This window comes from Zeugodacus cucurbitae, chromosome 6 (genome assembly GCF_028554725.1).
Source record: "Zeugodacus cucurbitae isolate PBARC_wt_2022May chromosome 6, idZeuCucr1.2, whole genome shotgun sequence".
Classification (NCBI taxonomy): Eukaryota; Metazoa; Arthropoda; class Insecta; order Diptera; family Tephritidae; genus Zeugodacus; species Zeugodacus cucurbitae.
This window is the reverse complement of record NC_071671.1, coordinates 49,740,025-49,766,554: the sequence shown is the minus strand read 5'-3', so window position 1 is coordinate 49,766,554 and position 26,530 is coordinate 49,740,025. Positions and strand designations below refer to the sequence as shown.

General features: G+C 29.6%; 1 protein-coding gene and 1 long non-coding RNA gene across 6 annotated transcripts in view; one reads left to right on the top strand and one right to left on the bottom strand.

The window, feature by feature from the left end:
* LOC128922486 (uncharacterized) overlaps positions 1 to 26,530 on the top strand; it is a 51,686-nt gene that overhangs the window by 17,610 nt on the left and 7,546 nt on the right. The window lies entirely within an intron of this gene.
* The window catches only part of LOC105217392 (terminal nucleotidyltransferase 5C), a 232,820-nt gene continuing 209,834 nt past the window's right edge, over positions 3,545 to 26,530 (bottom strand). For 3 of the 5 annotated variants that reach the window (XM_054233083.1, XM_054233084.1, XM_054233085.1), the window contains exon 3: positions 3,545 to 5,404. In XM_054233083.1, coding sequence (XP_054089058.1) covers positions 3,713 to 5,404 — 1,692 coding nt within the window. In that variant the 3' untranslated portion in view covers positions 3,545 to 3,712. Of the gene's footprint in view, positions 5,405 to 19,911; positions 20,541 to 21,843; positions 23,356 to 26,530 lie in introns of those variants that run through there. The other 2 variants (XM_054233086.1, XM_054233087.1) reach the window with 2 other exon arrangements.

The following is a 26,530-nucleotide window of genomic DNA, read 5'->3' as shown; positions in this document are numbered from 1 at the left end:
ACCACACACATTATTGTTTTTTGTTTTTTGTTTTTTTTTCTTTATATTTTACTTATTAACTTGTCCCCCTTTACAAGCATAATATACATACATACAAGTATTGTGAAGTAATGCTTCTTCTTCTGCTTATTCTTGCTACTAATAATTATATAAGTATTTTAAAATCTCTTAAATATTAACAAAATTTGTGTATGTCTATATGTATATATATGTTTATGTCTATATTTATATATTTATATGTGTGTGTGTTTGCTTTTGTGTGGCGATGCTGCTGCTTCAATGTCATGGCAATTGAGCGCAATACCAAAGAGATGTAGATTTTTATTTATATCTTTAATGATATCTTCAAAGATTTTTTTTTTATGAAAACAGTTATTTATTTTTATATTATTTTTAATTTTTTAAATTATTTTTAATTTTCTATATTATTTTTAATTTTCTAAATTATTTTTTATTTTATTTTTATTTTTTTTTTTATTTTATTTATTTTTTATTTTATTTTATTTTATTTTATTTTATTTATTTTTTATTTTATTATATTTTATTTATTTTTTATTTTATTTTATTTTTATTTTATTTATTTTTTATTTTATTTTATTTTATTTTTATTTTTATTTTATTTATTTTTTATTTTATTTTATTTTATTTATTTTTTATTTTATTTATTTTTTATTTTATTTTATTTTTATTTTTATTTTATTTCATTTCATTTATTTATTTATCAATATTTATTTGTATGTGTATAGTAGTAGTTGTAGTTGTTGTATGTATTTAGTTATATCTTTATGTGTATATGTATATATATTTTTTTTTATATTTATATTTATATGTAGTATGTATATTTATATGCAATAATGCAGACTAAATTCTATGGAAAATTAATAAAAACGAAAGTTAACGTACATATGTAACATACACACAACTGCTGCGGTGACGACGCTGCATATAAGTAAGATACGGTTATAGGTATAATTACATGTAGTATGTGTGTGTCTAAATAACACTGCTGCACGCAGGCAAGTTCATCTTATAATTAAATACAAAATAATTAGAAAAGATACCATATTACATATATATGTATATTGTATGTATATAATGTATAATTAACATGACAACAATCGCAATATCGTAGTACTTTATCAAATTTCAATCTTCAACTTTTCACGTTTCATTTTTTCATTATTATTTATATGTTTTACATGTGCTTTCTTTCGCCTACATACACTTGTTTCACTTAATTTCTACTTGCATAATAATCATCATTATCATCATCATCAACTACCTCCTCTAAACTTCAACTCTTTCACAATAAACATAAACAGTTTTCAACGCATTCTTAGTTACAATGTGGTTTAAAAACAAAAACAGAAAGAGACAGATATTCAAACATAACGGTAAATAAGCAGAATTCAGTGTCAAGAAATTAGAAAATCAATCATTAAATCAAGAGTAGCGTCAACATTTCTTTATATAGATATATATAGTATATTATGTATACATAGTTCTTATTTATAAATTAATGGAAATCAAATTAACATCACTATAAAGTTTTTTGTTGTTTTTTTCGTTTTTTTTTTCGCTGTACTCTTTACTGATTACGCATTACATTTGATGTCACAACAGCAACAACATAATCATTGTATGTGTATGTATGTTTGTATGTTTGTATGTTTGTGTTTTTGTAATCATTTGTTGTTGTAAAGTATTATGTAAATAGTAGTAAGTATGGTATATATAATATAAAAAAAATAAAAATATTATCAATAAAGTACACAGTTAACAGTAAATAGTGTGGACACAAACCGAGCAAGCAACGTCTAACAACGTCGTCATAGTAGCAGTGACGCCAACTAACGGAGCAGCAATGTGTTGAGATGAAAGAGCGAGTGTGGGAGCAAAGAATGAGAGCGGCAGAGCAACAACAAGAATAATACCAACAACAACAGCACAACAGTTGTTTGGCGCCTAAAGGTACGCAGCAGTCTTTGACACAGGTGTCACAAATCTATAATAATCTGTAGGAATTTGTACTTTAATTGCTAAATTTTCAAATATTATCGAAAATTGCACGTCTACTATATTAAAAGCTGCCTTAAGTGGTTGTGAGCTTAATTATCGCCAATTAAAGCATTGTTCATAAGCGCAAATTTCTCAAATATTTCAAAACGAATGTTCAATTGAACTCTGTTAGCTTGAAAAATCGAATGAATTCGAGCTTAAATTGTCAACAGTTCGTGAAGCTTTCATTTTGTAGGAAATTTGACAAAATTTCGAAAATTCGAACATTCCTTAATTAAGACGAATCGAGTAAAAGTTTTCGAAAATATGATTTTAACAACGAATTTCAAGTGTAAGTTATTGAAACCGCCATTTAGGAAACAATTTCCGAAGTTCGAAAGTAGAAATATACCGAAAGTTGGATTTAACGAAGTTGCAGCCATACAAGTTTAAACGAAAGCTTAAATTGTAATGAAAGCTCCATTTTTCTTCGAAAGCTTGATATTTTCGAAAGTTAGATTTTTGTGAAAGCTCGACTTCTTCGAAAGCTTTATTTTGTAAATATCAAAAGTTAGAATTTACTGAAAACTTGATTTTGCGAAGGCACAATTTTGTCATGTTAAATTATCAATAAGAGCTTTTAGCTCAATTTTTCGAAAGCTCTATTTAACGAAAGCTTTCTCTTTAAAAAAGGTATTTTTTTTTAATTTAAAGAACGAAACTTATTGCAGCGCAAAAGTTTGAAAAACAAATTCAATTAAATCTCATTTCTTCAATAAAAATTTTCAATTTACTGTGCTGCCCATCAGCTGCTGTAAATAGCAGCGTTGGCGGTCTCATAAGGATAATAATGTACAAACTGCTGGTGCTGTTGTTGTTGTTGTTGCATTGGCAACAATTGCTGCTGAGGAGCGAAGAAGACAGCAAATGGTTGCGGTTGTTGCTGCTGCTGTTGACAATGTTGCAAAAGCAATTGTTGGTGCTGTTGTTGTTGTTCCAACAACGGCAACTGCATTTGCAATGAGTATGATTGTGGTTGTTGTTGTAGTGATGGTGGTGCAGGCAATACATTTGTTGGCATTTGCTGCACAAAATAAGTGGGTGGTGGATGGTGCGTTGTCAGCAGCTGTTGCTGCAACAACTGCGCTTGTTGTTGTTGTATCAATTGCGCTTGCTGATGCTGTTGCTGCTGTTGTTGGTGTTGCAGCAGGCATTGCGTGTCGTAGCAGGGAAATGCCAACAAATTGCTGGTCGTTGGAGCGGCAACTGTTGTTGGTATTGTTGTTGGTGCTGGAGCTGGAGCTGCTGCTGCTGCCGTGGACAAGTAAGTTGCAAGCGGTGTGCCGCCTATGTAGGTGCAGGGGTTATTTGTTGTTGTTGTTGTATTATTAGCATTAAATGCATATGTCGGCATAACGCTGCAATTGTTGTTGTTGCTGTTGCTGCAATTGCAAATGCAACTTGCGTCCACTGCTGTTGTTGCTGCAGTTGCTGTTGCCACTTCATATTGCTGACAGTCAAAAGTTGTGACTGCTGACGCTTGTTGTTGCAATTCTTGTTGCTGCTGTTGTGGTTGTGCACCCCCTACTGTGTCTGCTGCCGCTGCTGCGCTTGTTGTCGCTGTTACTGTTGTTGCTGCTTCTGTTGTTGTTTCGCATGCTGTTGTTGTTGTTATTGCGTCTGTTTGCCCCGTCGCCGTCGGCTCATTCGCCAATCACGTGCTCAACCACGTCGAATTGCATGTGCAAATAGCCGGAATCACAGGTGCATAGTAGACGCCATTGTAGACCAGTATGGTGGTCGTCGGCTGGGCCACTGTGGCGTGCGTCTGTATCGCCTGCACTTGTTGTGGCTGTTGTTGTACCTGCACTTGTTGTTGCTGCTGTTCACCGGTGGCTGTCGTGCAGCAGATGGTCGCTGTTGTTGTTTGTGGTGTTGTTGCCGGCGCCGCTTGCAAGTAGATTGTCTGTGTTTGCGGCGCTTGCAATTGTTGTTGTTGCTGTGCTGTGACCAGCGTTACTTGTTGTTGATGTGACTGCTGTTGTTGTTGCTGTTGTGTGTTTAGCACATCGACTGGCTGCTGTTGCTGTTGTTGTTGGTGCTGGTGATGATGATGAAGGTGATGTTGTTGCTGCTGTTGTTGTTGATATTGCTCCTGCGCCTGCTGTTGCTTCTTCTGCTCCTTGTACAACACATTTGTGGCCAAATTCTGTATGAGCAACATGGTCTGCCGCCGCTCGTGTCCCATCAGGCACACCGTTGACATTTCGACTACTTCGCGTAAATGCATCAGGTACTGATATTGTAGGGGCTCCTCGTCGACACCCCAGAAATGATTGGACAAGTACGCCTCCAGTTTCTTGGTCTGCGTATTGATATCGGGGAAATCGATGAAGAAACGTGAGCACATATAACGTTCGAGCGTCTTGATATGTTGCGGATCTACTGGCTTATAATTGCGCACCAATAGATTGCAATATTTGAGCAAACCGCCACCGCGTATCTCTTCCGGCTGTCGTGTTGAGATCAATTTCTTTTGCAAATGATAGAGCGCCTCCTGAAAGTCACCGTACACCGACTCACCGACCACAGTCGGATAGAAATTCTCCGATATCGGTAGAGCGGCACAGTCGTAGAAGAGCAACAGTGAGTCCAAAACGATTTGAAACGAATCCACAGAGAACTCGAACTGACGTCGCATCGTGTCGACAAATTTCAGCTCGACATTCTTGTGACCCGGCGAATTGCCGAGCGATATCAGTGACCAACGATCACCATCATTATTATTATTCACCTTAACCATCTTGCCGACGTAAGCCTCCTTAAGAGCGCACGGCATAATGCGCCGTTTGCACACACCTTCGGGCAAGAGGTCCAACAATGTATTGAGCACGGCCGATTTGACACGATCGAAATGACGTGTCGATGTCAATTCAATGGCATAGATCAAGTCCAAGTCATTGTATGGCTGATCTTCGGAAGCTAAAACATGACTAGCTGCGCCACCATTCAAGCGCACATCCTTGACTATCACACCGGCACCGCCCACACTCACATCGGCCTCCAATTTGCGACGTACCATATTCACTAGGTCTTTGAGCGGCACTTCAAGTGTGGGGAAATTACCACGTCCATGTATGGCCACCTTTTCGTCCATGACATCGTGCAATTTGCGCACCTGTTCGAATGAGAGCACAGCCAAACGTTGTGTACCGCCCGTATCGACACTCTCCAATGAGCCATGATCCGAGGCCGAGGCTATCGATGAACCCGAACTGGGTGAGGGTGGTGGCGTCTCAGTGCCGCCATCCGAGTGGAAACCGTCGTCAATTTGATAGACATCCATTCTGTTCGAACGCTGTTGATAGTGATATGACGTTTCGGAGTGTGCGTCTAAGGTCCCGCACTGCAAATAGAGAGTGAAAAAGGGAGAAATAGAGAGAGTTATTAATAATGTTCGTGAGTGTGTAGCGTTATATAACTTAAAATTATTTATTTTTAAATATAGTATAAAAGTCTACAGCAAGCTTCCATTTTTTTTTTAATTCAAGCACTTTTGTCAGAAACTGGAGCACAGACGTTGCTTTTTCTTATTTAATAATATCGCTGTGACCTCATTAGCCCACAATTATGTCGACATTGAGTTGTTTCACCGGCAACACGTTGCTCAAAACACCTGTTATTTTTATATTTTAGCACATTTTATTTCATAATAATAAATAATTGTGTAATTTGAGGTTATGTTATGTATGAATATATTAAATATTTCGATAAATTCATAATACGACTTCTCTTGTATGAAAATATCTGCATTAACTTAGATATAATTGTTTATAAAATTATTATATGTATAAATAAATTGTGGAATGAAATCTACTTTAAATTCCTTAATAATCTATATTATATACTCAAAAATATTTAGAAACCCTATTTTTCTTTTTTACAATGCTTAAAAACGGCTTTACCGGTGCTTTAAATTTTTTTATAAATTCATATTACTAACATTGGAACAGTTAACATAAAAGGTAAACCTTGTAGAGTGGCAAATCGAACAAGCAATTGGTATAAATGCAAGAGACTGGTATAAACAAAGTAGAGATAGACTTAAATGCTCTTAACTGAATTGAAAATGAGACGCCTAGAGACAGAGTAAAGAAGGTTGTCATATATCGGAAAAGCATAGAATTACCAAATTACTGGTATAAGCAAGCAGAGATAGAATGACAAGACTGTTTTGCTTAGCGAGCTGAGAAATAACGAATAGAAGACGCCTAGAGACAGATTAACGAGTGGAATAGGGTTACCATATATGAAGAAAACTATATTCCTAGAGGTATTCCAGACGTTAGGTGTTCTGAAAAACATTTTGGAAAGGATTTGTGGAGACTTCATTTAAATTATAACAAAGTTGCCACCTTTTTAAAGAATTATATTCGGAAAAACCCTTCAAAATCTGATACAACCTCTCTAATGAGTCTTAAAAAATCTGATGGTCTTCAAGTTAGCGGCAAATTCGTTTACAAGGCCTACAAAGCTTTGCAACAACTAACTTTGATGTCAAGAGCAGCACCGAAATAAAAAAAAAAAAAACATTATAAAAAATTACCGACAAATTTCGTCGCGCCGCCGCCAAGGCTTTAACACAATTAACTTTCAAATTGTATTATTATTATTTTCAAGTTAACAAACCGCAAATTACTGCACTTCAAACCAAATTTCGAATTCGAAGTTCTTTCGCCCCTTGATTAAAACGTAAATTAGCGCTTCATTCAATTCCGACGCGGCTTTTGTGTCATTCAAAGTAAGTGCGAGTGATTCAACACTTACATAATTTGAATTTGTGCCTTATTTGTGTTTATTTCGTGGAGCGCAAAGGTCAATGACAAATACGAGGGAAGTAAACACACACACACACACACACATGGATACACACATACAAATGTAAAAATAAAATAAATAACAACGAGATAATAATACAATAATAGCGCAGAGTCAAATGGGCTGACTGGCGGGCTGGCTGGCATAGTAACGGCGCAAGTTGAAGACTCGCCATAGAATCGAGAATAATTCGCCGCCCACACAAATTATCTTGCGATTTTCGTTTATTTTAGAAAACGACCGAATGAATCGACCGACTGACTGACTGTCTAACGAGTGCATTAAGAATTCATATTTGAATTATAGGCTGACTGTACAAATGACATTAATTATTGAATAGTATATAGGAATAGTATATACATATACATATATACAGTTGCATATATGTGGGTGTGTGGGTATATAAATAAATATATTTGTGTATGTGAGCGCTTAAATACGATTATGTGTGAATAAAAAGGGCACGTGTTTATCGCGTTACTTTTCTACGCTGATGATGAAATTATGTTTATTGCTTTTGCAGTAAGCGCTAAGCATCACTCACTTGAGGTGTAAATAAATGAAAATGGTTATAGAAATATTTCTATAATGAAATAGTGAGCATACTATATACAATTATATAGTAAATAAGTATTTATAGAGTATATACATAAGTACTTTTATATATATGTAAAAGTGCATAAATTCAAATTTGACCATTTTGGCTTCGTTGAAGCATACACACACTCAGTATAGTTAACAAAAAATTATAAAATGTTTATATAAACTCACTTTCTCCACGTAATCTTTCGTCAAGGTTCATAAAATCGTGAAATTTTCTCATTCAATCACATTGGACTTAGTACTTTTTGCCGGTTCAACAAACATATGAATACACGTATACATTAAATATTGGCGAGAGCGTTTTAAAATAATTTTATAGTATTATAAATATATGCATATATATTTACAATAATACTCACATACATATGTACATATCTACACACACATACACATATAAAATTTGTCTCAAATCAAGTAATTGCCGTGTTGTCACATCTGTATTCGAAACTATTAATTATTGAAGTGTATCTACACTTGGACATATAATTTTATGGTCATATAACAACAACAATATATATATATATATATATATATATATATATATTTTATATGCTCTTAAGCGCTTGTAAACAACTTGGAACAATTTATTAGACACATGCATACATACTTCTATATTTATTTATATACATTTGTATGTAAGTATATTCCATAACACGACCCATATAAATAAATAAATCTGTTTGTACATTTGTATATAAATAAATAATTATGTCGAAAAAACAAGCATCAAACATCCGCATAATCTAGTTTTTATTAAATTTCCAAGAAATTCAATTCATTATTGTAATTTCAACAAGCTATTAAAGTACTCATATAAACATACAAACATCCATAGGTTTTTATAATATTGATACAATAAACGTGCAGGCAATAATAGCGCCAATATGAAATATATACATACATATATATTGAAAGTATACACATAATTATGTACATATGAAAATGTACAGTGCTGTGCAGTGTAGTAGAAACATTTTGCAGATTGCTCGATTTAATCAAGCGGAAAATAATAAAAAGTTATTTAGAGTACTTTTAATGATGTATCAATAACAAAAATAACCAGATTCAGAATTTCAAGAAAATTCAAAAATTTAAAATAACTTTTTTTTATTTTTTTATAATTTTTTTTTTGTTTTTCTTTCGTTAATTTTTTAAATACAAATTTTTTGATTATGCATAAAATTCCAAATTTTCTTGACACCCTGATAACACGGATGAAAAATGGGCAAAATCGGTTCTCAACCACGACTACTTCACATATATGTAAGTCAGATTTGTATTCCATCTCATTCCAAAATTTTAGAAAATATACATACATAATAGAAAACAATTTTACACTGTATTTGAGGTGTGGCATCACTTGTGCAAAAATTGTCGAGATCGGAGTATAACTTTCCAAAGCTTCCTGTTATCGAACATGAAGAACTCAGTGCCTAAGGGTAATTATTCACTGAAAAAAATTGGTAAATCTCTCAGATATTTTAATTTAATTCAGAGAGAATCTTTTTCTTCTAATAATGTGTCTCTGTACCAAAAGTGGTTAAAATCGGGACATAACACGGTTTATCAAACTTCCTGTGGGCTTTATACCGCATATATCGGTTAATATGTGAGCTATTTTAGCAAAATTAAGTAAGAATATAGTCTTGGATATAGTGTACATTGGTGGTGAAAATGAGTGAGCCCTCATATACCATATATGTTGATTTTCGTTATTATATTGGACTTTATGCCGTATAAATGGGTCAAATGGTGATATCTTCATAAATATCATCAATACATTTTCGAGAGTATAAAACGTTCGTTTGCACCCGAAGTTAGCCTTTCCTTACTTGTTTTTGTTCATTTTTTTTATAAAAATATTTCGACTTAAATATGTAAAAATATGTCAGAATGACAAAAAAAATAGCATTTTGTGTATACAAAATATTTTATATGTAATACTTTCAGAATTTTATTCACCTTTTCTTCGAAAAATCGAAAACTCTTTAAAAAACAAAAACTCGAATTATTACTATCAGCTACACTTTTTCTTCATAATTACAATATTATCTATCTATGTATCTCCTCATATTGGTTTCCTTTATGTGATATTTCCTTTAAATCATCGGACACTGTTATACTCGTAAGAAAAATTGTTGACTCGGCCGAACAAAAAACATGTTGTCTTCAGATTTAACTGCTCATATAATTAAATTAAAAACCACAATATACAGACTTAATTGAACAGCAATTAATTTGAAACCCAATTAAAGCAATGATAATAATTAAATTGAGACCTTATAAACATATGCTTCCATTACGCTGCACAGCACTGTATTATTTAGAATTTCAGTTGTGTGTGCTGATAGAGACTTTAAACATTTTTTCTGATTACTGTGATAATTACAAACGCTTTAGGCAATATTGAATACAACACAATTTTTTTTTAGAATTTCCGGGTTATTAGATTTTATTATTATTTCTTAAAATAATTGCTCTACGAAATGCCGGCTTGTTTTGTTGTAAAAATGGCCACATGTGTAATGTTGAGCTGGAATTACTGTGGAATATATTCGTGGAATGCCGTTTTAAATGTTTACATAAACAATTACTAGAGTTTAGTATTTGTCGTTAATTAAAATTGCAGTGCTTTGAAAGGTTAGGTTAGGTTAAGTTTAGGGGTTGTCTGCCGTCCAAACTGTAACTCATTTTAAAAATTAAGAAGATTGATAGTATTGAGCGCTTATTTTAATTATCACAATACAAATAAGTAAAATATTAACAATATTCATTTCATATTATGTATATAATTGTTTACATATATATTTCTTCATTATATACAACTCATTCATATGTAAAATGCAGCATGTGACTGTTATATTTATTACCAAGATTTGTTTTTGTTTTGCTTCTTTGTTGCACTAGATAATTTTCAGTGCGCTAAAATGCAAAAACAACAACAACAACAATAAAAATAATAAAAAAATACAATAATAAATGTAATGCAAAATATCCATGTCATGCGAAATGCAATTAAAGACACTCGCTCGAAGAATTGCGAAATAAAAGTGCAGACGCAGCAAAAAAGAATTGCAATGAAATAAATAAAAGTCATAAACAAATGCAAAATAGCACACAACTAAAGACTAAAGACGCAGATAAAAGTCATAAAAAATGTGTGTGCAATTTGAAAACCATGTCGACAGATGTTTAAGTAATATGTCTATACATATCTGCGTACACTTGTGTGTTAATTGTTGGAAAAACTTATGAATGACTCGCTAAATATATCACAACAATTGCAATGCCAATTAAAAGATAGATATGAACTGGAATATGAAAACGAAGGAGAAGAAGAAGAGTTGCATTTATAGTAACAACCGAGCCCTCGAAAAAGTGTGGTTATAGTTAAGAGGGCGGAGGGATTGTTGGGGTTAAATAAAATAAAAAGGTATTTTATTAAATTATCTCACTGGGATATAATCTATAAAATCCACCACATAAACGAAAGTCAGCTTATATGGTATTGAGGTTAGAATCTACTAGATATACTCCGATTTCAAGTATTGTCTGGAGCATATATGTAAACTTAATTTCAGTGAGCAATGTTCCTTAATAACAGATATATAAAGTATTTAGCCAGTGGGGGAACCAAAATTTGTATATTGGGTAATGGAGAATAGAAGAAGATCTGTACCGATGTCATATATTTTGGGAAATAAACTAATCGAAGCTCAAATTATATTAAGATTTTTTTCAAATTAACAGTAATATCCGGTATGAAGTAAGCCAGTAGAGCGGATTGCTTCATATACGCTATTTTGGAGGTAAAGAAAGATATTGATCCATTTCAATTGTTTTTGAGAAAAAATTTCAAAACATAATAAAAAAAAGTTTAGAGCTAAAATCGAATTCAATATTTTCATAAATTTTAGAAAAATACATTGTCATCTTAAGGGAACTTATTAGCTTCTCAAAATGTCATTATATAACTAGTTGTAGTCTTCTTTAGTCCAGTCTCGTGCTATAACATGAACATGTCAAGAAACTATTAGTTCAAGTTGGTCAATTTGTGAAAAATTAAATTTTCGCCTAAAGGTAGGCAACACCACCCTCATAATAAAATTTGAATAGAACAATTTAGGAAATTTATATTAAAAACTATTTTTCTTATTTATAAAAACATAATGAAATAATAAAACTATTATTAAATAAAAATATAATAAATATATAATAAAATAAATTAAATATATTAATAATATACAATATTTTTATGTATTTAAAAATACAGTGGAACTTCCATAACTCGAACTTTTGAAATGGCAACAGCGTTCAGAAATAAAATTTCATATAAATTTTCTTCCATAACTCAAACTTCTATAACTCGAAGTTCTCCATAACTCGAACTCTTAGATTGGCAATAGAGGTCAAATTTCATACAAATTTCCTTTCATAAATCGAACTTTTCCATCAGGGCATAATACAAAATTTAAAATTTTACTATCAAGGAAGAATTTTATAGGAATCCCAATATTCGTAAAAAATATGATATTACACTTATAGATTTCATAATCTCAATCATAAATCTTTTTGCGGAGTGAATAACTAAAACTGTGGGTAAATCTATATTTTACAGCTTTTTGAAACTTTTATGTTTTAATGAAAATGTCTATAACTCGAAGTCTCTCTAACTCGAAGTTTTTTTTGTGGATTATGAAGATTCGAGTTAGAGAAATTTCACTGTATAATTTTAAAATAATAAATTCAAAAGTCATAATTTTACTATACAAAAACCAGAAAAGAGCGTAGAAAAACTACAAAAGACAAAAAAGGAAAACAGAAATTCCGAAATTCCGAAACAATAGACTCACTAGAATTGTGCAAGTCAAGCATAGACGGATGGATGAATTTACTATGCAAAGGTGTTGCCGATATTTAGCAAAAGGCAACACAGAGAGCAGCGCACACTTGTAGCGATAAGTAAACGTACATACATATATGTACATATGTATTTTTATGAATTTATTTATGTACATACATATGTATATAATCAATGTATATAAGTAAATAAGTACATATGCACAGGTATGCAGTCATATGTTTTTTCTGTTTATTTGTAAGTTTTATTTTTCATTTAACTTGCTTTTGTTACATTACTTGCATACAAATTTCTTCGGCACTCTCAATTTCATTTGTCTTACTCATCGGTATGCGGCATTGTTTTTGTGCGCAGCTTTTCTAAACGACATACATACACAAGTGGTTATGTTTGTATGTATCTATGTATTTATGTTGTTTCTTTATGTATGAGCAATATAAATATTTTTACGATTTTTCTATTTGAACATGGATTTTGTCACATATTTGGTATGCCAATACAGGTACACACACACCCATACATACATACAGACAATTTATGTCACGCCTGATTGATTGTCGCATTGGTTGACTGAATGGCCAACTGACGACGACTTCCATGCGAAGTGTGCATTAGCAGCGATCATTTCGAATGTCATGCAACAACAACAACAGAAAGAAGAAGAAGAAGAAATCATAAAATTTTTAACCCAAAAATGCCAATAAAGTCGATGACAAAAGTATTTAGTCGACAAAAGTGTTAATAAATACATATTTCTGAGTACATATGTACATGCCAAGAAGAAGTGGCAGAAATATTTGTATTTATAAAATACTTAACTTATATAGCTAGTGGGCGCCGGTAGATGTGGGCGTCATCCATCGTCATATGTATATGCTCACATATATACAGATAGACATATAGTCATGTGTACATATGTATGTATGTATTTACATATAAATAATTGTGCACTTAGTTGGCATGTGAAAGAATTTGCAAGCGAGTAGAAACGGGGCAACTCGCTACTGTACGAAATACTTTTTCCCGGCTTTGTTGGTCAGTGGCGCGCCAGTAAAAGCAACAACACCAAAGACAAAAAAAGCGAAAATTAAAAAATGTGTTCACCACGTTGGCATTTCAGCACAATACATACTTATAAGTGGAGGTGTGTTTACATGTGTCTATGGGTTTGTATAATATAATCGCAACGACTATATGGCGATGGCGGCAAAGTGAGAACTTGACCTCAAAATTGCGCAAACTATTTCGAACCAAAAATTCACGGAAGTGAGAAAGTGTTTCAAATGTTGGACACTGTGTAATGTTGCTTCCGGAAGAAATCAAGTATGCGAGCAGTGGTGGTGGTGGTGTAATTTGAAATTACGAAAGTGAGGTTAGATATGATAAAAAAGTTGAAGTATTGAAAAGTGTAAAAATTAATTAAGTCTAATAAAAGAAAATTGAAATAAATAAATATAATTAAATTGTTTAAAAAATATTTTTTATAGAAATATTAATTAAGATATAAAAAGCAAAAGAAAACGAAATTATAATAATTATAAAAAAAAAATTAAAAGAAAGGAAATAATATATAAAAATATAACATATTCAAAAAAATCAATAAAAAATATAAAAACAAAATAAAAAGATATTTAACAATTTTGTTAAAAACAAAATAATAAAAAATCGGTAATAACCAGATTTAGAATAAAAGACTAAAAGAAAATGTCATTACAACTTTTCAATTATAGCGAAAAAAACATAAACGTTTGAAAGTAAAGATTATTTTTTAAGAAAATAATTGAAATATGTATTAGAAAAAATATTATTTCTATTGGGTTAACAAAAAAGTCTAGCAAAAATTATTTAAAACATTTTTCCAAATTTAAATAAATAAAATTATAAATAACAAATAAAGTAAAATGTTATAATAATTTAAGTAAAAAGTTATATTAAATTGACTATATAAAAAAAAAAAACTAATGATATTTTTCTCGCACAAAACATTTTGATTTTTCAAGAAATCTCCTTCGTAATGGAAAACTTCAAATTAACGCCTTCCTCTTATAAATAGTTGAATAAAATTACGATAAATTGCAATTAAATGCATTTAAATTATTAAATGTGTCTGATATTTGACTATCTAAATTGCCGAAAAAAGTCCCATAATGTGATTTTCCATTCACTGATTTTTTCACATGAAATCGCTGATAAGTAACAGTAATTAATTGAAATTATTTTTTTTATATATAAACAAACAGTTTAGATAATGTGTCAGACGAAAGCGCCAATTTTAATACTTTTTATATGCACTTCAGTGAACGGGAACGGGAAATGTTTGAATTTTTTTTTCATTGGTAGTCAGAACATCTTTGGAGGTTTATATATAAAATGTGCCGGAGCAAAATAAAGAAAATAGATAAAGATTGACATAAAGCACTAAAAGTTGAGTTGGATGTTATTATTATTAATTTGTGTTAGTTGAACACAAGTGTAAAAGTAATGAGTTCTTTGAACGAAAATATTAATATATAAGAATAAGATATTTAAGAAAGCTATAAACTATTTCTTAAAGAAACTATGAAAATGTTAAACAATATCAAAGCTCTAAAATATATGTACATATATAATTGGTGAAAAAAAATTTATAATATTTTAGCAAAATTTTTCTTAAAAAATTATTATATTTGTTTTTTTGTTAAATTTTAAACTATAATTTTTGTTTATTTTAATTACTTTAATTTGTTTATTTAAAATATAATTTTTTTTTTACTTTTTAAGTTTTAGTGCAATTTTTTAAATTTTTAATAATTTTGTACAATTTTATTTTATATTTTTTTGACATTTTTTTATGCATTTTGATTTAATTCAAATTTAGTTTTTTTGATATTAGTGTAGTTATTTTATTTAATACTTTCATTTGTGCCCTTTTTGTTTAATTATTTTTTTATTTTTGAATATACATATATTTGAAATCAATTTTGAATTTATTTTTTATTGTTTAAATAATATTTTCAATTTATCGATTTATTATAATTTTAATTTAATTTTTTTTTCCATACCTCAATATTAATATTTACCATTTTTCGAAAAAAAAAAATGCTTTCTATACTGTTTTTAAACTTATTTCTATTTTATTTAAATTATTTTTATTCAATTTACTTATTTCTTATTTGGTAAAAATAAAAAAAATATATTATTTTCAAAAACTATCACAACTCATATACAAAAAGCAGCCATTTGTTTTTAAAAATATGCCAACACCCTCAATAAATAAATTAAATAGATTCGCAAATGTACCTCATCATGACAATGTTAAGGTGTCTCAGATAAGAAATAATATATTTAACTAGGCGCAGAAATGCCATAAACAAGAAAATACAAATACAAAAACAAAAAAAAAAAAACAGAAAATAGCGAAAAAACAACATTTAAATTCAACGCAAATAGATGATTGGATCAAACTGTACAGTAAACAACTTTGCGCTGTGCTTGTTGTTGCTGCTATTGTTGCTGTTGCTACTTAATTAAAGCGTCTTTTTCGCAATTTTATTAGATTTTCCATTTTAGCTTTTGTTTCACGCTCACTACTTGTGATGCCACACTGACACAACCACATGCATACATATAAGCATTAGAGACTCATACATACATATACATATACATATATGCAGATATATATGTTGTAGTTGTTGTAGTTAAAAATGCACGTAAACAGTAAACAGAGTTGAACGTCATCGCTTACACGGGCAAAACCAACGCAAACCAAAGTAATTTCAAGTGTCTCTCTATGTGTGTGAGTGTATATCGACTACTAAAGAGCCACCAATACACCTAATCGAGTAACTTGTATCTTTCGATTTGCTAGCACTGCTGACCAGCGCAGCTTAGCATAGTCAACAACAACAACAACCATAGCAATAATAGTAATAACAACAACAACAACAATAGTTGTTGTACTAGTAGCAACAACTTGGTTAAGTTATGCGAATTAATTTTCTAGTTGGAAAAAAACAACAACAATATGCAGCGAAAACAACAAGCAGACCGACAACAACAATACATACAAACACATATTTGATGCTCACACACACATACTCACATGTTTATTTAAAGTTATAAAAAGTGGGGAAAAACAAAAAAAAACAACAAACGCCACAATTCTGGTCATAAAAAAGCAATAAGCGCTTGAGTCTGTGTTGGTGTGTGCACATCAGCAGCAGTGGTAAATGGCATTTAGTTGTGGTTGCCACACATACACACAAACAACAACAAATACATGTATGCATACTTTTGTGCAACACTGTAAGCTCACGCAGGTTTGTGAAGGTAGCTTGCCTCTATACATATACATATTGATCAATATATATGTACTATATGGATATGTATGATTTGTTTGTGTGCATTTAGCCACTCTAGAGCGCTAGCTAGAGATAGCGAGTAGTCATCGTCTTGGATTTCACAAGTTGATTTCTTTCAATTAATAATTGCTGCAAACTATTAATTATGAGCATTTTTGAATTGTTGCCTTTGTTGTTGTTTCTTGTTGGCATTGTTATTATTGCATGTTGCATTATTTATGCTTGTGCTGCATGTAAACATTACATTGTAAATTGCAAATATTTTAGGAAAGAAAAAAAAATGTTGTAAACAAGTTGGAAGAATTTTTTCTTATAAAAAATTATAAAAAATTTCGAAATATTAAAAACAGTAATAGAATAAAATAAAAATAAAAATAAAATAAAATAAAATAAAATAAAATAAAATAAAATAAAATAAAATAAAACAAAACAAAATAGAATAAAATAAAATAAAATAAAACAAAATAAAATAGAATAAAATAAAAATAAAAATAAAATAAAATATAATAAAATAAAATAAAATAAAATAAAATAAAATAAAACAAAATAGAATAAAATAAAAATAAAAATAAAATAAAATAAAATAAAATAAAATAAAATAAAATAAAACAAAACAAAATAGAATAAAATAAAAATAAAAATAAAATAAAATAAAATAAAATAAAATAAAATAAAAAATAAAATAAAAAATAAAATAAAATAGAATAAAATAAAATAAAAATAAAATAAAATAAAATTAAATTAAATTAAATTAAATAAAATTAAATTAAATTAAATTAAATAAAAATAAAATAAAATAAAAATAAAATAAAACTAAATTAAATTAAATAAAGAGATTTTTAATATAAATTCATTGAAAATTCTTTAAGAATATGAATATTTATAATCAAAGCTTGCGGACATTAGAAGTATGTACCAAGAAATTATTATAGTTTACATTTTTCTTTTTTATTTTTACAATAACAACATGTCAAATATGTTTTTATATAATTTTTGAAGACAATAAAAAAGCAGAAATTTTGAACAAACAAAGCTGACAAAATAATTATATTATTATTAGAAAATTTGTAATCAATAGTTCTGATAAGTTTATAACAAAAAAATTGGATTCTGCCTAGTAAGAAATTGTCAAATTGTAATTTGATTAACTCACATTTTTCAAGCCTTAAAAGTTATAGGATTTCGTTATTTGCTTACTTCTACACAGACTAGAATTTTTTTTATGAAAAATACAAATTCTGCTTCTGCCTAGTTTCTGCTACAAAACTCTTAGAAAATTATATTAAACATTTGTTTGTGGCTTTCACTACTAAAACCAAAAAGTAATATTCCATAGCTTAACCTCTACTAATAATTTTTCCACTGAATAATTAACATTTTTATTTCCTATTTCTACCAAATTTTCATTGCCTGGAATTTTCGTAATTTTCCTGGAACTGAGGGAACGCTTTCGAGTTGGTTTCTGAGAAACAAATATTTTTGCAAAAAATATTTACTAATTTTCACTTTAATACAATTATTTTACTTCAACGAAATACATGTAAATTTGAATGACGTAAATATTATCGCAACTTTTTTCAGTTTGTACTTTTGGCACAAAAAGGTAATAGCAATTAAAATATAATTGCTTGTATGCACTATTGATAAGAAAGTCACGCACATATGGAACACTAAGAAACATTGCAAAATTTTGCTAAAAAGTCACATGAAAAAAAATATATTTTTTTATGAAATGTAAGAAATGTCAAAATAGTTTGTTTCCTGTCTAGAGTAAAAACGTCTACTTTCTAGTTATTTTAAAATATTTATATAAAAAAAACCAAAAGATCCATATAAAATTTATCACAGGAACTTTTTAAAGTTCTGTTTGAGTTTCATCAACCACTGAAAACCACGGTTTGGCATATTAAAAATTGAAAAAAAAATAAAAATTTAAGTCAAATTGTTGTTATTGTTGGAAAAATATACCAATGAAAATTGTATTTCAACAATACCAAGTAGTAATGTCTCATGATATTTTTGAATTTCTTTTTAATCGGAAAATCGCTTAAAAATATTAAAAAACTCAAAAAATCTCAAAAAATTTAAAATACGAAGTAAAAGTGGCACGTTTTAATTTGGTTAAACTGTTTTAAAGCAATTAACAATCATTTTCATCTTTATCTATATCATTTTATATAGAAATTTTCTTAGAGTTATATTACTATGCGAGTGGCCTGAATTTAGCAAAAGTATTGATTGAATATTCAATAAAAAAATATAATTTGGACACTTCTTTGTTGTAGTTTAAATAAGGAACTATTTCAAATTTAACTATATATTTTTCTATATTTTGTATCGTATAAAAATTTATTAACTAAATTGTTTACATTTTTTAATAAAAATAACGAAAATTTGCACATAACATATTTTTTATAATTTCTAATGCAAAAAAAAAAAATTTCGAAAATGTTTTCCAATTTTTTTTAGACAAAATATTTTTAAAAATATTTCGAAGTAATTTTTATTTAACAATTGCATAAATTTATGCACATTTCAAAGTTGCCACATTTCACATTGCGTTTTATGCCCGTTTTTTGCATATTAAATTTTTCTACGCCGTTTTCTCTGCGGCATATGCCACATTTGCAATGAGTTCCTTTCACCAGCTGTTAAGAAATACAACAACAACGAAAAAAAGAAAACAGGTAACTCCACTCTAAATCAAAAAGCAAAATAATTTTCTTACGGGTGCAACAACATTTGAATGCCAACAACAGCGCACAGACAAATTACTCAAAAAATGCAAAAATTTTGCGAAAGAAAAAAATAATATTTACTCGAAAGCCGCTCGCGAAATAATTGCAAATTTTTACATGTAATTCGTGTTCGAAAACACGCCACATTTACCAGTTTCAATACGCATACGTTGAATAATCTCAGGCGTATCAATAATATTCGAGCAAATGCATAAATAATCTTTAACTTGCAATCATTTTTCAGCACTTCCCCAATAAATGTATATAATAATGTATAATTATATATGTATTTACTTGTGCGTTCCGCATTAGTCACCTACTTATGAACTATATGTATTCGCGTTTAAATTGTGTTATTAATTCATTATACTTTATTTTTTTTTCGCAACTGATCTCTGCTAATTAATCGCACACACTTTTCAGAATGCCAAGAAAAAAAATTAAAAAACAAAATTAATTTTTATTGTGTTTCAAACTCGCATGAATCACCTACCAAATGAACGCAGGAATCTGCACAAACAGCCGAGCTGCACTCCGTTTTAATTTTTTTTGCACTTCGTTTCACACTCTTTTAGTAATTTTCTTTTTTGTTTTTACTCTTTTTTTCAAAAGTATTTTTTCAATATTCTTTTTTTTCGCTTTCAGTTTAGTTAAAATTTTCTTTGAAAATTTCGCAGAAATCGTAAACAACACAAGTTTTTGGGGTTTTAATTGTAGTTGTTGTTTTTGTTGCTTTTTTGCTTTTTTTTGTTCGTTGTGTGTGGGTTAGTAGTTTCTATTTGCGTTGAGCACTACAATTTTCGCCTTGAATTTTCGCTTTCAAGTGTATACATAGACAGATAGGTAAGTTGGCGTCTCTTTCTCTGTGTGTGTGTGTGTGTGTCTTTGTATTGGAATGTACCAGCTGTCCACTAAAGACGCAGAAAATGTTCTGCCTTTGATTTTTGCAACTTTTTTGGTGTATTTCTATGTTGATTAGTGCAACATTTAATGCGTTTTTAATTAATTACTTTAATTTTGTAATTAATTACATTAAATGTGTACTTAATTACTTTAATTTTTTAATTAATTATATTAATTAATTTCGAATTATATTAATTTTTGTTTAACAAATTTGATTTCAACAAATTTTTAAGTCATTAATTTTATAATTAATTATGTTAATTTTTCCAATTAATTATTTTAATATTTTTTTAAAGTATTTCAATTACTTTTTTTCAATCGTTTCTTTGTTAACTTTTTTTTAGTTCTTTATGCACTTTTCTGGCAAACAAAAATTCTATTGCACTCAATTTTCGCGAAATCACGAAATTGTAAAGCTTCTGCAATAAATTAGTTTCGGTGTTTATATTATTTTCATTCAGCGTATCGCGTTACGCATTTGGCGCTTGTCGGTTTTTTTGTGACGTTCGCTGTTTACTGCTAAAAAGATATATTGAAATTAAAAAAAAAAATTGAATTGTTGAAATTTGAAATATTTTTTTTGAATTTTCGAAATTTGAAAATTTTTTAAAATTACAAAATGTTTTTTTTTTTTAATTTTGCTACCTTTTCGTTTTAATTTATTTTTGAAAATATTTTTCTTTTTTTATATTATTATTTTTTTTTTTTAATTTCGAAGAATTTTTTAATTCTTTAAACTACTTTAATATTCAAAACTTGTGCAAATTTAATTTTTTTTTATTTTTGCAATATAATACTAATACTCATTATCTTTTCACATTTTAGATTTTTAATTTTGTTAAATTTCAAGTTATCAATTGTTTCAAATTCTTTAATTTTAAAATAATTTATTTATCAAAATATTTAATTTTCAGTTTTCCAATTTTTTTTTATTTTAATTTTTTTTAGTTTACAGTTTTTTTTCATAAATTTTTTAGAATTTTAAATTTTTATAATATTTCAATTTTCTATTATATCATTTCTCAAAAGTTTTAAATTTTATATTTTCCAATTTGTTTTTAATTTTTGTTCTCAAATTTGCGGATTTTAAATTTTTTAATTCTCAAATTTTCGAATTTTCAAAATTTTTTAAACTTTTTTCCCATATTGTTTTTATGCTCAATATTTTCAGTTTTTAATTCTCAAAATTTTCAATATTTTCCCAATAAATACAGTATTTTTTCTTCGAATTTGCGCTTGTCTTTCTTTATTTGCTGCGAACTATTCAATTTCTCAGTATTACACCAACAAATTAGATCGCCACAACTTTTGACTTTTACTTTTCTAGGCTTGAACGCCTTTTCTTACACTTCAACGCCGCACTTCGGTGAACACATGAACTATGTAAGTTGCTCTTTTCACAAAAAAAATCAGTTTCTTAAATTAAAAAAAAAAATATATTTTTTTTTTCGTGTTCTTCGAAATTCTTCAAATATTCAATATGCTTATGCTTTAAAACAAATCTTATGGCTGCTTCACCCACCTTTTTCTTGCAGTTTGCGCGTATGCACGTATGCTAGTTGTTGTTGTTTATTTTTTATTTAACGCTACGTTATATATGTATGTACTTGCACGCGCCCACTTTTCGTTACACTTTCGAAAATATTTTTCGAAAATTACAATATTCTTATTTTTCAAGTTTCATTTGCTGTTTTTTCGGTCACTTTGCTATTTAGTTGGTTAGCAGACACTGCTAAAAGGCGACAACGCGGACGACGGCGACGGCAATGAATGACACAACGTCGACCACGACGACTACGACTACAACGACTGCGTCAAGCGACGACGATTTGTTGACTGACTTGATGACGTGCGCTGCGTCGTTGTTGCTACTTTTTTGCTGCTGCACACTGTCGACGAGCAAAAAACACCGAAAAAAAACTGAATTCCAAAAATTTATGAAAGAAAGTAATTTTTTTCGATAACTTTTGATTAACAGTTATTTATCACACAGTACACCGTCTAGCAAAAAATAAATTTACTAACGCTGTTGTTGCTGCTGCTGCTGACGTTGGCTTTTTTTGTGGCAATTTGGCAAATATGTATGTATGTATATATAACTTTATATATATATATATATATATATATTCACACTATATATTATGTATTTGTACGACCGCGTCTACGGGAGCAGTCAATGTCTTACGCCGAGCGAGTTCGAAATCGTACTGCTGCTAACGTTGCGCTGTTGGGGAATGTACACCAATGGGCCGACAAGTTGGCATGCCCATTGCCAACGCGTTCAGTACGCGAGTGCATTGAGTGAGTGTGTGCGTGAGTGAGTGACTGCATGTTGGAGCTTGAGTGCAGTTGCCGCCGATTGCTGTGCTCTAAGCGCGCCAGCAGGTGTTATTAGTGGCGAGTCATAGGCGCTATAACACGATTAGTGCAAGTAAGTTGAGCGCCAACTGGTAAACTAGCTTGAGTTAGACACTCCAATAAGCACTCACTCAAGTATTGCTGGCACTCACTCGAGTACCACTCACACTCAAAAGCTCAACAATTCAAAAAAATCAAGCGCTACAATTTCTCAACCACAAAAATGCTCACAAACACACACTCAATACTCGCTGCGCTCTCTTGCATTTTGCTCTCATTCACTTGGCGCTCACATCGCCCACTCACAATTGGAGCTTTTGAGCACATTCAAGTCGGTTCGTTTAACGCCAACAAGCAGCATTCATCGAAAAAGTGGCTGTTGTGGGGCGCTGGCGTGCCAATAACAACAACAACAAAAGCAACAAAAATTTATTTTTTTTGTGTGTGTATGTATTGCAAGCGAGAACCCAACAAGTAGCGTAACGTAGCGTAAGGGTTGTTGAGTGTGCGGCATGCAGGCGACACGCCATGGCACGGCGAAAGGCGCGCACAGCAGCAGCGCCGACTGACGTCACACTAAAAAGGTGGTAGTCAGGCAGGCAGGCATATCGAATAGAATGCGCACATTAAGTGCCGGGAGCGGCAGTTGTGGGTAGGCTTATACATAACTATAGATACTTTTCATTATCGCTTGTACATACATATGTATGTAGGTATGCAATGAAAAAATAAGTCTTTGTGTATGTGCAGCAGCAGCAGCGAGTGGGCTTACAGTGCCTACCATATGTGCTCTGAAACATAAGTACATATCTACATCTATTAATGCTTTAATCGCTTGCATCGGCTTGTATGCCAATTTAGCTGCATGTAAATATGTATTTTCGTACATACATACATACATACATATATGCATTCATATCTACTATATGTATTTATCCGTATGTAAGCGCTCTGGTTGCTGCGCTGGCGCCTCTTCTAGATTGTTCTCGACCATTTACGATACCGACCGCAGCGACTAAGGCGGCACACAACCAATACACACAACCCGACGATGATGATGTTGATGGCAATGTCGGCGCCGCTGTTACTATCACCAACCCATCGTTTAGCGGCTTAAGAATGCTGGCATAGCGGCATATGCGGATGTTTGGTACGCTTTTATTGCCGAATTCTTGATAATTTTAGGCTTTTGAATTAAATTTTTTTAGATTTTTATTTTTTCGAACTCGAAATTTCCATAATTTAATTTTTTGTAATTTTTTTCGAATTCGAATTGTATATAATTTTATTCTTTCGCATTTGTATTTTTGAATATTCAGTTTTTTCGAATTTTGTATCTATATTGTATTTTTTATTCCATTTTTTCGAACTCAAATTTTCTATATTGCAATTTATTTTCGAATTTTCTAGATTTTAATTCTTTCGAACTCTAATTTTCTGAAACCTTACATTTTATAATTTTTGTGATTATGTAATTTCTTCCAATTCGATTTTTCTATATTTATATTTTTTGGAATTCGAATGTGCTATATTTTGATCGAATACTATGAAACTTTACATTTAGTAATTTTTTGACAACGTTATTTTTTCGAATTAAAATTTTCTATATTTTATTTTTTTTCGATATTTTCATAGTTATTTATTTGTTCTATATTTATTGTTTTAGTTTTAGTTATAATGTTATCTTTTGTGATTCAAATTTTGTGTAATTTAATTTTTTCGTATTCAAATTATGTAAATTTTTATTATTTCTAATAATTGCTATAATGTTATTTTTTTTTATTTTAATTTTCGAAAATTTTATATTTTTGATAAATTTATTTTTTTATCATTTTGGTGTTTTTTTAATTAGAATTTTTTATATTGTTAATTTTTCGAATTCGAAGTTTCGAAATTTTTTTTCGAGTTCGAATTTTTGAAGTTTTTATTTTTTCTAATTTCTTAATTTATCTTATTTGTTTTTAATATATTTTTTTAAATTTTACCTTTTAATTTTTTTGTGATTTTATTTTTTCGTGTTCGAATTATGTAAATTTTTATTATTTCTAATAATTGCTATAATGTTATTTTTTTAATTTTAATTTTCGAAAATTTTATTTTTTCGAAATCGGATTTTTGATAAATTTATTTCTTATCATTTTGGTGTTTTTTAATTAGAATTTTTTATATTGATATTTTTTCGAATTCGAATTTTCGAAAATTGTATTTGTCGAGTTCGAATTTTTAAACTTATTTTCTTCTAATTTTTTAATTTATCTTATTTGTTTTTAATATATTTTTTTTAATTTTACCTTTTAATTTTTTTGTGATTTTATTTTATTTTTTTTTCAATTAATTTTATGGTTTTTTATTTCGCCTTTAGCATTTTTATTATTTCTTGTTTTTTTAACTTTTTTCTTACCTCTTGATTGTTTATCTCAACACTGTTTTAATTTTATTTTCGCTCAAGTTTCATTATTTGGTGTCTTCAATTGTTTTAAATTCTTATATGTATGTGTATCTGTGTGTTTTCTTTGTTTTATCTTTCGCTTCTTCTTTGTTTTGATTTTTTGTATTTTTTTGCTGTTTATTTCGGCAGCATTCCATTATTTGACATTTCATTTGCTCATACACTTGTTCTTTCGTATATTTCGCACGTTGTTGTCGGCATGTCGCTTGTTTTTGTCGGCACATACACACACAAACACTCACATAAAAATAAAACATAAATTTCTAGAGCACGTTGTTTTTGCTTATACATAATTCATACGCACACATAAACACATATACTATAAAATCATCCACATAAAATAATCATAAATTTCATGTTGTTGTTGTTGTTATTGTTGCTTACAATTTACAACTAGCAACACACCGCACAATACCTGTTGATGATGCGCATATCTTTTTTCGCGCTCGTTGTTTTTGTATTTTCTGTTTTACGATTTTCTTTTTTGTGTTTGTTGTTGCGCATAATTTGGCTACCGGTGACGTTGATAGTAATTTTGAGCGTCATTATAGCGCAGCAACAACGCCGCGTAATGGTGTTGGGATTGGAATTTTTGCGTGCAAATATTGCGCTGAGTTGGCGTAAATATTTGACTCTTTGCACATTCGAGTATCCACTAGTGTGCGTGCGTTTGTTTGTGTCTTTGCGTGGCGGAAGTGTGTAAATGAGTTGCTCTTTTGACCTTAGTTGACATTGTTTGATTGCCGAAAGGTATTTAATAGCAAGATTGAACGATAGCGGCTGTTTCGGGTGAAATAGAATGTAATAGAGGTAGTGGATGTGCTATTAGAATGTTATATTGATTTATGTGTGATATATTAAATAAGAAAGATAATTAATTATATTTGAAAGACAATTTTCATTCTTTTTGGAATATCGCCATAAAATATATTAAGTTCTTATTGAAATAATTATATGAAATGTATGCGAAAAGTATACATTTAGTTTAAAATATGTACCGAAAACTTTGGAGTACCGATAATAGGTAATTAAACCCTAAATACAGACTTAAACTCTCTTAAACTGTTATTTAGTAATAGAAAAAAGGAAAAAATAACGTGATAATGAGTACCGAAAATAGGTACAGAATACCGAAAACTGTACCTAAAATCAAGTAATCAATTCTTGATTTCAATTTTTTTAGAACTCACCTTCTTTAATGTAAAAAAAAGCTTTTTATAGCTGCATTTAGTAAATAGATATATTCGTATGTAAGAACTGTACCGAATTATTTATTTATACCTAAATTCGGTAATTTTAAAAGTGAATTTAAAAATTTTCTGTATTTTTCTGACTTCTAGTAGAGTTTTGTAATTTTATTGAGGACTCTCTTATATTATAGTTCTATTTCAAGAGCAGAGCC